The sequence below is a fragment of the Eulemur rufifrons genome, chromosome 8 (genome assembly GCF_041146395.1).
Source record: "Eulemur rufifrons isolate Redbay chromosome 8, OSU_ERuf_1, whole genome shotgun sequence".
NCBI classification, from domain to species: Eukaryota; Metazoa; Chordata; class Mammalia; order Primates; family Lemuridae; genus Eulemur; species Eulemur rufifrons.
Window position 1 is genome coordinate 13,166,100 of NC_090990.1, and position 12,279 is coordinate 13,178,378.

General features: G+C 50.2%; 1 protein-coding gene across 1 annotated transcript; it reads right to left on the minus strand.

Moving 5' to 3' along the window:
* Window positions 1-481: 481 nt before the first annotated feature.
* DDOST (dolichyl-diphosphooligosaccharide--protein glycosyltransferase non-catalytic subunit) lies at window positions 482-11,745 on the minus strand. Its single transcript, XM_069477423.1, has 11 exons — window positions 11,535-11,745; window positions 11,218-11,328; window positions 5,384-5,470; window positions 4,090-4,193; window positions 3,853-3,947; window positions 2,981-3,074; window positions 2,550-2,698; window positions 1,957-2,104; window positions 1,188-1,308; window positions 971-1,077; window positions 482-879 (listed from the first exon to the last, which is right to left on the minus strand). Exons 1-11 carry the CDS (start codon window positions 11,695-11,697, stop codon window positions 730-732), a joined length of 1,329 nt encoding a protein of 442 aa, XP_069333524.1. The 5' UTR covers window positions 11,698-11,745; the 3' UTR covers window positions 482-729.
* Between the last annotated feature and the right edge of the window lie 534 nt (window positions 11,746-12,279).

The following is a 12,279-nucleotide window of genomic DNA, read 5'->3' on the forward strand; positions in this document are numbered from 1 at the left end:
CAGGAATTGTGACATTAAATGCAAATGTACAATTGCAGAATACGTACGTGCCTTGAACTGAATATTTGGCTTTAAAAAATGATTCTTATACCCCAAACATGAGACCATTTTTGTGGGCAGGTATCAACACTGGGGAAGAGGTTTCACATGTAATTTTACACATGGTTTTTAGGAACGCAGATGTTGCCCAAAGAAAGGTGAACATATAGTGAAGCTTCTTTTCCACCAAACAGTTCTGGAATTCTTAGTCCAACGGCGTCACGCTAGATTTCCCATTTCAGTGATTCTCCACCCCCTCAGTGTACTGACAACTTCATTTTGTCCCTCAAGGAGAAGTTAGGAAGTGCTGTCATTCCACAGTTAAAGAAAAGACAATCCAGTCTTAGGCAAAATTCAAAGAAGCCACTACAATTCTGTGTCCAGTTATCACCAAGCAGCACCCCACTGTTAGCAAAGCACGACAGGGCCAGATGAAGTTGAAGAGAAACATTTCTCTTTATTTTAGAAATGAGCGTGACTGCACATATGAAAAATGCCGCTTAGCAATTCAAGGTGGGAAAACGTAGATGAAAATTACTCCCTGACCCCCCACCCCTTGGAACGCAGTGCCGCATCTCCCCTGGAGGTAAGGCTGTGCCATTTTTCCACGGTTTTAAAAAACAAAACAAAACCACCAAGTCTTACGAAAACTCCCATCTCCATGTCGCAAGGAGTGTGGGGCCCGGGCCCTCAGTCAGACTTCTCCTTCTCCTTCATGTGCAAGAAGACGACGCTGAAGATGAGCAGCCCCAGCATCATGGAGAAGGCGCTGGCGTAGTAGGGGTAGGCCGAGGGGATGAAGCGCTCATACTGCGTGTGCTGCAGTGGCCTCACGGACACCTGTGATGGACAGAGGTGGCAGGCCCTGGCCACTGGGAAGCCCGAGCAGGGCACGTGCTGGCTGAAAACAGGGACTGCCACCTGTGCTTACCTGTGTGGAAGAGTACAGGTGAGTGTAGCCCAGCCGGTTGTAATCCACTTTAAACTGGAACACACCATACACGTCGGGCAACTTGAACTGAACGCTGTATTTGCCACCTGGGGAGGGATCAACACGAATAGCCGGGGGTCCCAGAGCATCGTGCCCACAAAGCAGTGAGGGTACAAGCTGTTTTCCCGTGGCATTCTCTTGGAAGAACTGCACTTACCTTTCTTCTTCAAGAAGGTTCTCACAAAAGGGTCAATGCGGACAAACTCCAGCTGGATGTCGTCACCATCAAAGGGGACCCATTTGCCATTTGAGAGCTGCTCGATCACGATGCTGTACTCCTGAGAGAAAAGGCCAGGTCAGCCAGGGGTGCGAGGGACTGGAGCGGCACTGCCACCTGCAGGCAGAGCTGTGCTCGCGTCCCACCCCGTGAACACAGCAGGAACTCCTAGGAGCTCTGACAAACCGCAGAGGCCCCTGCCACTCAGCCCCCCGAACAGTAGCCGACCACCCTCCCCAGTGAGGCTAATGCCTTTGGCTCAGCATCGCTACCCCTTCATGGGCCCAGATTCCTTCGCACAGTATGCACCCCATCAAACTCTGGACCCACACCACCCACCAAGCACTTTGAAGCATGCGTGCTTCCATACCCACCGCTCTCCTGCCTGACAAATTCGTCCTTAAGACCCAACTAAGGTGCCGCTGCTCTTGTAAACCCAACCTCTGGGGCAGAATTAATCTGCAAAGTCCCTCCCACTGCTGCCCCCACATGGCAAAACACACCCGTCTGCAAAGTGAGGTCTCCTACTGCTCTTACTCCTGTTTTCCAGAGGCCCTGCACCCAAACTGACTTTCTTAGGTGCAGAGGTTAACTCATCCTCATTGATGCCCTGTAGGCCGAGCACAGAGGCGTTCAGTAAATGCTTCTGAGCCACACTCATTCAACTTGGCCAAACCCTCGGGGCCCTCCCCCCCCAAGAAGCTCTTACCACTAGGTCAGTGACAGTGTAGGCATTCGGTGGGGCTGTCTCGCCCACCCGATGATGGGACACGGGCCCCACACGGAGGACACCCTCCTCCTTGAACACCCAGCGGGAAAGGGCCACAGCTAGCTCATAGTTGCCTGTCTGGGAATACCTGCAGGAGGGAAACGGGAGAAGCTAGGGCACCAGAGCCAACTTCTTCCCAGCGGTGCCTGGTGGGCAAGACCCCTCATGGCCACCAAGATAGAGTGCACTAGCGAGGTTCGCCTGCACAGGCCTCGTGCACCTCGGGACGCACGGTTAAAGGGAACACAGAAAAAAAGAAAAGGCATGGGTTATTCTGAGTGTAACCTACAAAATAAATACACAATTTTCCTTTCTAAAAGGAATGGTGGAGATTAGGGGTCTCTAGATAAGCTATTACTACCTTAAAAAGTTGGCCAACACCAGCTATATAGCAACAAAGTCGAGTCTTCAAATAATTTGCCAGCATCTGAAGACACTTGGCCTCTGACACTTTTTGCTAAAAGCCTCCTTCCTCCCCATATACACAGCCCGCACCACCCAGACCACATTGCCCTGAGCCTCCCGGCAGCTACCTCTGGGAGCCGGGCGTGGCCTTCTGCACCGCTGAATTGAAGAAGGCGTCGCTGAAGAAGTCGAGGGAGCCACTGAAGATAACGCGGGCGTTGTTTCTGGCCTGGAGCCCAGCAATGAGGAGGGTGTTCTTCCCCACCGCGTGGGGATACTGGGAACAAAATGAAGCCGTCATCCAAGCACCACCAAGTAAAGGAAAAGCGGCCGCGTCTCCAGAGCCAGAGGACAGCAGGCCAGACCTAAAGGACCTTCGCCCCTACCCGAGGGAGGAGCCTGAGAGCACACTGCTCTGCCCACGTCCCCGTTCCTACAACTTGTCATTTCATCTGCCTCAGCCAAGTGTGCTTTCTTGCTCTGTTCTTATTTTCAAATAAAAAAGTGCTTTACAATTGGACCAAGGAGCTGGAGGCCTCCAGGCTGCAAAGGCCCTTACCTGGGTGATAGGTTTGTCCGGGAAGAAGGAGTAAGAGGTAGAAGAGCCCGTCAGGATGTCCAATACCAAAGGATTGTCAGGATCAGCCACCATCCTGTAGAAGGACAAGAGAGCAGCCCAACAGTGACCCCAGGAATTGAGCCTGAAGGACATGGGATCCCCTGGGGCCATTTCTTCCCAAGAACAAATCCTTTCTGTTTTTCCCCCCATGAGACGAGCTCTGGCTGTGTTGCTTAGGCTGGTCTCAAACTCCTGGCTTCACACAATCCTCCCACCCCAGCTTCCTGGGATTATAGGCAAGCGCCACCATGCCCAGCCTGACTCCTTTCTTAGTAGCCAAACACCTGGCTCTCTCCTCTTGCTGTAACGATGGTGTTTGACTCTTTTTTTTTTTTTTTTTTTTTTTTTTTTGTTGAGACAGAGTCTCACTTTGTTGCCCAGGCTAGAGTGAGTGCCGTGGCGTCAGCTTAGCTCACAGCAACCTCAAACTCCTGGGCTTAAGCGATCCTACTGCCTCAGCCTCCCGAGTAGCTGGGACTACAGGCATGCGCCACTATGCCCGGCTAATTTTTTCTATATAGATTTTTAGGTGTCCATATAATGTCTTTCTATTTTTAGTAGAGACGGGGTCTCGCTCAGGCTGGTCTCGAACTCCTGACCTTGAGCAATCCACCCGCCTCGGCCTCCCAGAGTGCTAGGATTACAGGCGTGAGCCACCGCGCCCGGCCGTGTTTGACTCTTAATATAATAAATTAATCTCACCCACCTCGTCGGAGGGAAGGGATGCCCCCAGATAACCACAGTTTGGCTTGGTTTCCCAAACAAAGTGACCCCTCCCCGAGATTTCTGCTGGCCTCTCCCTGCTCACTCACCCGACACCCCGAAAGAGGATGGGATTTAGAGCTGACTTCCCCACAATGGTTGGGGCCTTCAGTAGGTTCTCGGTGTCAGCCACGATGAGCGTGTGCTGCAAAGAGCAGAGGGAAGCATGGGTGGTCAGAAAAAGGTTCCCCGAGCCAGGGAGTCCCTCCTCACTCCCTCTTGGTTTCTAGGCTAAGCCCAGCTTTGCTGTACGTGCCTGAAACCTGGAACATGACAGGTCTGATTACCTGGCCAAGGTCTGAGATGTCATAGTTGTGATGGTCAATGACGGCCGTTTTTTCCTCGTCAAACTCGATCCCGCACTCACTGCCCAGCTCTCGCAGAGGGTCACCTGCACACACCCAAGAAATGCCTGGCTGAGTCCTTACAGGTGAGCCCTGGGCCAAACAGGTCACTTGTCCTGGCTTCCTCATGACACTTTCGACTGGCCAGCACCGTGCCCTGCAGCTGCATCAAGCTGGGCTCGGCCCCAGACAGACCACTGGACAACAGCACGGTAACTCCATGGTCAGAATCTGAATTGATAAAACGAAAACGACCACCCGCCCCTCACCCTCCACAGATACGCAATGACCTGGCTCTGCACAAAAACCCCCCTTGAAGCAAATCAATTACAGTCACGCACTGCACAAGCACATTTCAGTCAATGACAGCCCACTTACATGACATTGGTTTGTAAAACTGTAACACCATCTTTTCTATGCTGTGCTATGTTTAGATGCACAGACACTTAGTACTGTGTTCCAGCTGCCTGCAGTCGCCAGCACAGTGACATGCCGCCAGGTTTGCAGCCTGGGAGCAATGCCCCGTGCCGCACAGCCTGGGCGCGTAGCAGGCTGCACCATCAGGCTGTGAAAGGACACTCCCTGAGATCTGCATGGCGACCAAATCACCTAATGCCACATTTCTCAGAATGTGTCCCCATCATTAAGCAATGCATGACTGGCCCTCAATCAAACCTTACCTGGATACGCCTGCGATGACAGTGTTTCCCCACACCTTGTCATCCTACCAAAAAACCCGCTCAATAGGAGGAATATGGTTTCAAAAATCTATCAGTACTGAAAAAAGATGAAAGCCGACTGGCCAGGTGTAAACTGTTGAAGCTGGGTGACCAGTGTATGAGGTTTAAGATGCTACTCCCTTCCTACTTCTGAGTATCTTTGAAAATTTCCAAAATGAAAAACAAAACAAAAATCTGTCACATGCTCTGGGCTCCAATCCAATTAGCCTACCCCAACTTGCCTTTGTGGTGTAGGAGAGCCTATACAAAATAAAACAAAACAAACAATGGAAAAAACATAGCCACAGTTCCCAGTCCTTAAAGACCCAAGTCTCACTATCTCTGGTCACAGGAAAGCAAAGGCGAGATCGAATGCCAAGTGGCTCTGCAGTTCCCTCCCCGATTCCCTGGCCAAGGCCCACCGAGCAAATGCCAATCTGGCAGCTGCCATCTGTAAAGCCCTCCAAGCACCCTGGAGAAATGGTGGAAAGCACCAGAACTTCCCAGGACAGACTTACCAATGTCTGAGCTAGCAGCTACCAGGACGCTGCCTCCACCATCAATAAAGGCGCTGATGGTCTCCACATTGATGTTGCCTCCGAAATCTGAAATAAGGCACCAGACACAGTGACCCAGAGGTCTCCTCTCCCTGCTCCGCTGACATCTGGGGTGAGGGGGGAAGTGAATGCAGACCAGCCACATGCAGCTGCAGAGTAGCGCCCTCTGGAGGTCAAAATGAGAGGGAGGTTCACACACGTGCAGGGCAAGCCCCCTGTTCTCCCAAATGGCTCAGATTATAATCGTTTAGGGGTTTAGATTAGTCAAATAGGCCAGGCACAGTGGCTCATGCCTATAATCCCAACTCTTTGGGAGGCGAAGGATCCCTTGAGGCCAGGAGTTCAAGACCAGCCTGGGAAACATACCAAGGCCCTGTCTCTACAAAAAAATTTAAAAAATAAAAAAGAAATGGTCAAACATCTACTAATTACATTTGTTGAGTACATATTTCAAGTCACATATAAAATATTCATTTAGAAATGCTGCATTTTCTGCTCACATTTCATGTGATTCGAACTCATCACCTACATTTCACACCTGTATCTTTGATCACTGGAAACGGACCAGGGTCACCTACCATAGTTTCCCAGAGCCCATAAATTTCACTTCATCTAAGCTGTTTAAAAAAGCACTTTTGAATCTGTGCATGATGCTGTCACTTGATATTAGCACTCACTGGCCTAGCATTAATAGTTTTTTTCCTGTTAATTCTATAGATTTATATCCATGATATCTACAATAGAACTGACCACACTGCTTTTTTAAAAGTGATCACCAAAAGGGCTCATTAATTTCCAACATTTGTAACTGTGAGATCCTATCTTTTTTTGGTCCATTGGGTCAGGTGACTACTGCCATAAGCGACCAAAACTAGCACCAAGTGGAGCTATTTTCGGCTCAAGAAATCTTCTCCAGGCTGGGCGCAGTGGCTCACATCTGTAATCCTGGCACTTTGGGAGGCTGAGACAAGAGGATCATTTGAGGTCAGGAGTTTGAGACTAGCCTGAGGAAGAGTGAGTCCCCATCTCTACAAAAAATAGAAAAATTAGCTGGGCATGGTGGCACACGCCTGTAGTCCCAGCTTTTCAGGAGGCTGAGGCAGAAGGATTGCTTGAGCCTGGGAGCTTGAGGTTGCTGTGAGCTATGAAGACACCACGGCACTCTAGCCTGGATGACAGAGCAAGACTCTGTTTCCAAAAAAAAAAAAATCTTCTTCTCCAAAGTGTACTCCAATGTTCTACACTAGGTAATGAAGGAAGCGCTCAGTAGTTCAGTAGTTCATTAAATGAGTTACTCATTCATTAAATGAGTAACTACCACTTATGAACTGGGAAGAAAATAAAGAAGACAGTGGGGAAGGGGAGCTATTAAGCCAATATTGCTCAGGGAAGACCTGACAAGTCTTTTGACAAGACACAAGAGTGAGCCAGGTGGTCCGTGGGGTAAGAGGATCCCCCGCATAGAGAATGACAGGTGCAAAGTCCCCAAGGAAGGTGGCCATGGTCACCATCACTGGGCCCAGTGTAGCTCAGCTGGAGAAAAAGGGGTGAGTAGCAGGTGGTCAGGCCAGGGTGAAGCAAAGGGGGCAGGTCACATAGGGCTTTGTGTGCTACACAAGGGCTCTGGCCATGGGAGCCACTGGAGGAGTCTGAGCAGGAGACCAACAGGATCTCATTTACACACATACACATATAAATATTTGAGACAGGGTGTCATTGTGTTGCCCAGGCTAGATCAGCCCAGGCTGATCATAGCTCACTGCAACCTTGAACTCCTGGACTCAAGTAATCCTCCCTCCCAGGCAGCTGGGACTACAGACACATGCCACCAGGCCTGGGTAATTTTTCTATTTTTTGTAGAGACAGCGTCTTGCTATTCCCAGGCTGGTCTTGAACTCATAGCCTCAAGTGATCCTTCCAAAGTGCTCAGATCACAGGCATGAGCCACCATGCCCAGCTATGTTTTTAAAGGACAATTCTGGCAGCTGGTGGAGACTCGGGTATAAGGGATGAGGGTGGACACAGTGAGGGGTTGACCCACTGTGAAGGTCCAGGCAGTGAAGAGTGCTGGCTGGAACTGGGCAGCAGTGGCGGAAGTGGGAGGAGTGGCCCCTATGTGCTCTGAAGGCGAAGCTGCAGGGTCTGCTGACGGACGGATGTGGGCTATGACAGGGAGAGGGGCACTAGGATGGCCCTAAGGAGTCTGGCTGGCTGAGCAACTAGGAAGATGGAAGTGCCAATTTACTGAGGCTGAAGACAGAAGTTTGTCCATACATTAGGCAGTTGGAAACGGGTCCATAAAATGACTTTGTACAGGGCCGGGCGCGGTGGCTCACGCCTGTAATCCTAGCACTCTGGGAGGCCGAGGCGGGTGGATCGCTCGAGGTCAGGAGTTCGAGACCAGCCTGAGCAAGAGTGAGACCCCGTCTCCACTAAAAATAGAAAGAAATTATATGGACAACTAAAATATATATATACAAAAAATTAGCCGGGCATGGTGGCGCATGTCTGTAGTCCCAGCTACTCGGGAGGCTGAGGCAGTAGGATCGCTTAAGCCCAGGAGTTTGAGGTTGCTGTGAGCTAGACTGACGCCACGGCACTCACTCTAGCCCGGGCAAGAGAGTGAGACTCTGTCTCAAAAAAAATAAATAAATAAAAAAAAAATAAAAATAAAAATAAAAATAAATAAATAAAAAAAAATAAAAAAAAAATAAAAAAAAATAAAAAAAAAAAAATAAAAAAAATGACTTTGTACAGATCTTAGGGAGAAAAGCCCTCTTTTCTGGGGGTAATCTTCAGGAGAAAACAAAAGAGTACCATTGCCAGATGCGGTAGCTCACACCTGTAATCCCAGCACTTTGGGAGGCCAAGGGGGGAGGATTTCTTGAGGCCAGGAGTCCGAGACCAGCCTAGGCAACATAGTGAGACTTTGTATCTACGGGGGAAAAAAAAAAAAAAAAAGAGCCAGGCATGGTGGCTCAAGCCTATAGTCCCAGCTACTCAGGAGGCTGAGGCAGAAGGATCACTTAAGTCCAGGAGTTTTAAGTTACAGTGAGCTATGATCACATCACTGCACTCTAGCCTGGGCAACAGAGCAAGACCCAGTCAAAAAAAAAAAAAAAAAAAAAACACCTTATTTTACCTCCAGGTTAGACACACCTCTTGTATCTGGGACTCTCTACCTCTCATACTACATCTAGAAAGCCGTCTACCCAGTCTCCTACAGAGAAGCTAGGCAGAATCTTAGACATTTCAAAAACAGCCTGTTGGTGTAGTGCAGTGGTTTTCAACCTGGGGTGATTTTGCCCCTTAGGGCGATATCTGCAGACATTTTTGGTTGTCACAATGATGGGGAGGTGGCTACTGGCATCTAGTGCGCAGAGGCCTGGAATGCTGCTAAATATCCTACAGTGCACAGGACAGCTCGAACAAAAAAATTATCTGGTCTGAAATGGCAAGAGTGCTACTGTTGAGAAACGCTTGTACAGTGCAAAGAACACGGGCTTTGAAATTGAGGCAGCCTGGGGCTTAAAACTAGGCAAATCCCTTCATCTTTCTAAGCCCGGTTCCCCAACTGCAGAACAGTGACACGGTTTTTTCCAGGTGTAGAGGATGTGCTAAGGACCTGTAGCCACTACCGCTTGCAGCCTGGGAGCCTCCCGACTCGAGAGAGGGTAAGGAAGCCACTGACGCAGGGAGAAGGAAGCCAAGCCAGCACTCGCACACTTGAGAGGGCGCGTGATGGTGACAGGACCAGAGAAGGGCCCTCCGCTGAAGCCTGCTCCCTGGGGGTTCCCACGCGGATTTCCTGCGGCAGTATCTCCCGAAGTGTGGGAGCCACTCCACCAGGGCAGAAAAGGTGACCCACAGTGATGTGGGGACAGGGCTTTAAATAATGTCGAATCTCAGACACAGAAAGTTACTCCCCTTCCAATTCTTGTTCAAGTTTTCTCCATCAGAGCATCTTAGTTTGATGCTAGTCTTTAGAACATCTCTAATATTTGCTTATTTCCTCTTCTAAGAGGGAAGCTCCGGCTCAAAGCCTTCAGCAGGCAGCACTATCTGGCTAAAACTTAACAGTGTTGTTTTTATTCTACTTATAGCTACCTTCTACTTATACCAAGTGATGAGACTGGCTTTCCATTTCCCAGTGGTGATATTGGGTTCGTTATTGGTTCCCTTTTAAAATGTAGCTTTAGTTGGTATTTTTTTTAAAAAAGCAGGTTAATTAAAAGGAAAATATTAGGTAATTATTAGCACAGGTGATATGGAATATCATGAAGGACATGCACCAATGACTACCAATTAGGAAACACTGATTTAGGCTCTCTGACATTTCTCCCACCAACAATATCCTCTCTCAGCCTTCTCCTGATCAGTCTCACTCACTGCCTCTTTCCTTCCCGATCTATCTCCAGAAGCACGACTTGGACGGTTCCTCCACTTCATCTTACATCCCAACATGGGGTTTGGTAACTCATTTCAAGTCTTTATTTTTATTCCCTTAAAGACAGACTGAAAGAACTCCTCAAGGGCAGGCTCCCAGTCCTCAATATCTCACTCAGTCCGGCATATAGTACCTACTTCCGAGTTCCAAACACAGCAAAAACTTGGCAAACACCAATTACTCTGCTGAAGGCTCCTTTCACTGACCCAGTCACTTGAAGATTTCAACTTGTACAATCTGGGGTCACATCCGCCCAGCGAATCTTGCCCCCCAAAAAGCCAATACCAAAGGCACATGTTTCAGGGGAGTTGGAAGGAACATGGCAAGTGACAGGAACCTAAGGAAAAATACTTCGGGGACTTGGCAGAACCCAATCTCACATGAACTACAGAAAATAAAGTAGCGCCAATGAAGCAAAAGACGTCCTAAGCTTCATCAACTGAAGGGAGGCATAGCAGTCCTGTCTTACCCCAGACACGGCAACTTGGGCCTTGTGAGAAAAAGATGAACTGAAGCAAATAAAGAAGAGAATGACTAGCGTGCTCACAAAAAAACATGGCAAGAGAGAAACAGCCAAAGGAACAGAGGCCATTTAGTCTGAAGAAGAAACAACTGCACATGACTGTGTAAAGGCTATGCCTCTAAGCAAGACAAGCATCACAGTTATTCTCTAAGGCACTGGGAGTGTAAGAACAAAGTGAACTAGGAAGTAGGAGACAACTTTCAGTTCACTGTAAAAACTTAAGAGAATTGTCCAGTGGTGGAGTGGATTGCTTCATAAGATAGAAATACTCAAGTACAAATTGGATAATCTGGCCAAGAGATTCATTCTGTTCAACAAGCAGCTCTCTGCTAGACTGCTGGATGTACCCAGCCATCCTCAAATGTGCCGGGGGTGGGGGGCAGGGGGGGAACCAGATAATTGCTAAGGCTCTTTTTTTCAGCCTGAAACTATGAATGCATCTGAATTCTTAAGATAACTGCACAATACACATCCATATTAATAACATGCCATTTCTTCTTTCCACACAGGCAAACCCAAACAGGGAGCTCTCCACCTTTCTATCTGGCCCTTTACAAAGAAACTTTCCTCAGTAGAGCAGCAGGGCCCTGGGTTCCATGATCTGTGCCAGACAACACTTGAGCCACAACCCTGGGCTGTGTCTTTTAGAAAGATGTTCCCTCCTGGGCGCCGGTCATAAATGAACATTTTCCTCTTTTCTGTAGCAGCAGTGCCCAGGGCTGGCGACCCCTCCTGTGACCCAGAACATGCCCAAGAACCCGAAGAAAGCGATCCATCAGTACTGGGCCTCGAATCCCAGTTCTGGAGGAGATGCGGAGTCCTTACCTTCTACAGAGGGGGAGAAGATGATGAGATTGTCGTAGAGGAACTCCCCATACTTAATGAGGGACAGGCTGGGGTCATCAGCGGTCTTGAAGGTGAGTTGAAAGCCCCGGTCTGGAAGAGAAGAAAACAGGGAGCTGAGGCAGACCGGACGCAAAGGGAAACCCTTGCTGCAGACGTCGCGATCCCTTGCCCCAAGCGGCAGGTCAGACCTGGACGGCCTGCTCCAGAGAATGGGCGGGAGGGAGGGTGGTGGATGCCCTCGGGCGCCTTTCCAACCCCAAACCCTCGCCCGCCACCCCCTCGGACCCGGCTCTCACCCTTCAGGCTCCGGAAGAAAAGCGAATGCGTCTCCCGCAGGTTGAGGTTGTCCAGCAGCACTAAGGTGCGGGGGCCGCTGGCGTAGACCCGGAGCAGCAAGAGCAGCAGCAGCCATGTGACGGACCAAACACGGGCAACACTGGCGGGCCCCATCTTCCTCATTCTGCCAAAGAACCCAGCACCTGGACACCGGAAGTGTCCCGTCTATGGTCCTCCAATCGCGGCTCGCGGCCGTGGAGTACTACCCGGAAGTGATCGAGGTAGCTAGGGACCGGGAGACCAGAGGCCCAGCTGTGGCGGTTAGCAGGGGAGCTCACCGCCGGAAGCGCCCCAGTTGGAGGCGGATTCTTTGAACTCTATTGGTGGAAGAGGCGCAAGGCCCCGCCTCGCCAGAGTAAAGGCTCAATCTTAGAGAGACAGCTCTGCAGCCGCGACCAATCAACACGGCCCAGTGCCCCTTGGCTCCGCCCAGTCAGGGTTCCCGCCCCCCGCCCAAGCCCTGGTCTTGCTGGAGCTTGCGGCAGGTCCCGGCCTCCATGGGGCTTCGTGTTCGCTGGCGTGGTCTTCATTGGACCAGGACAGACTCTGGACTGGGAACAGGCCCTACCTCCACCATCTCTAGGGAAGAAGGGGTTGGAAAAATAAGATCAGGGACGGCGGCACTTCGGGCTTCCTGCCTGCCGCTCGCCTTGGCCGGGGCCTGCCCCACACAGCTTGGTGGCCCACGCTGCAGACAGTGTGGAC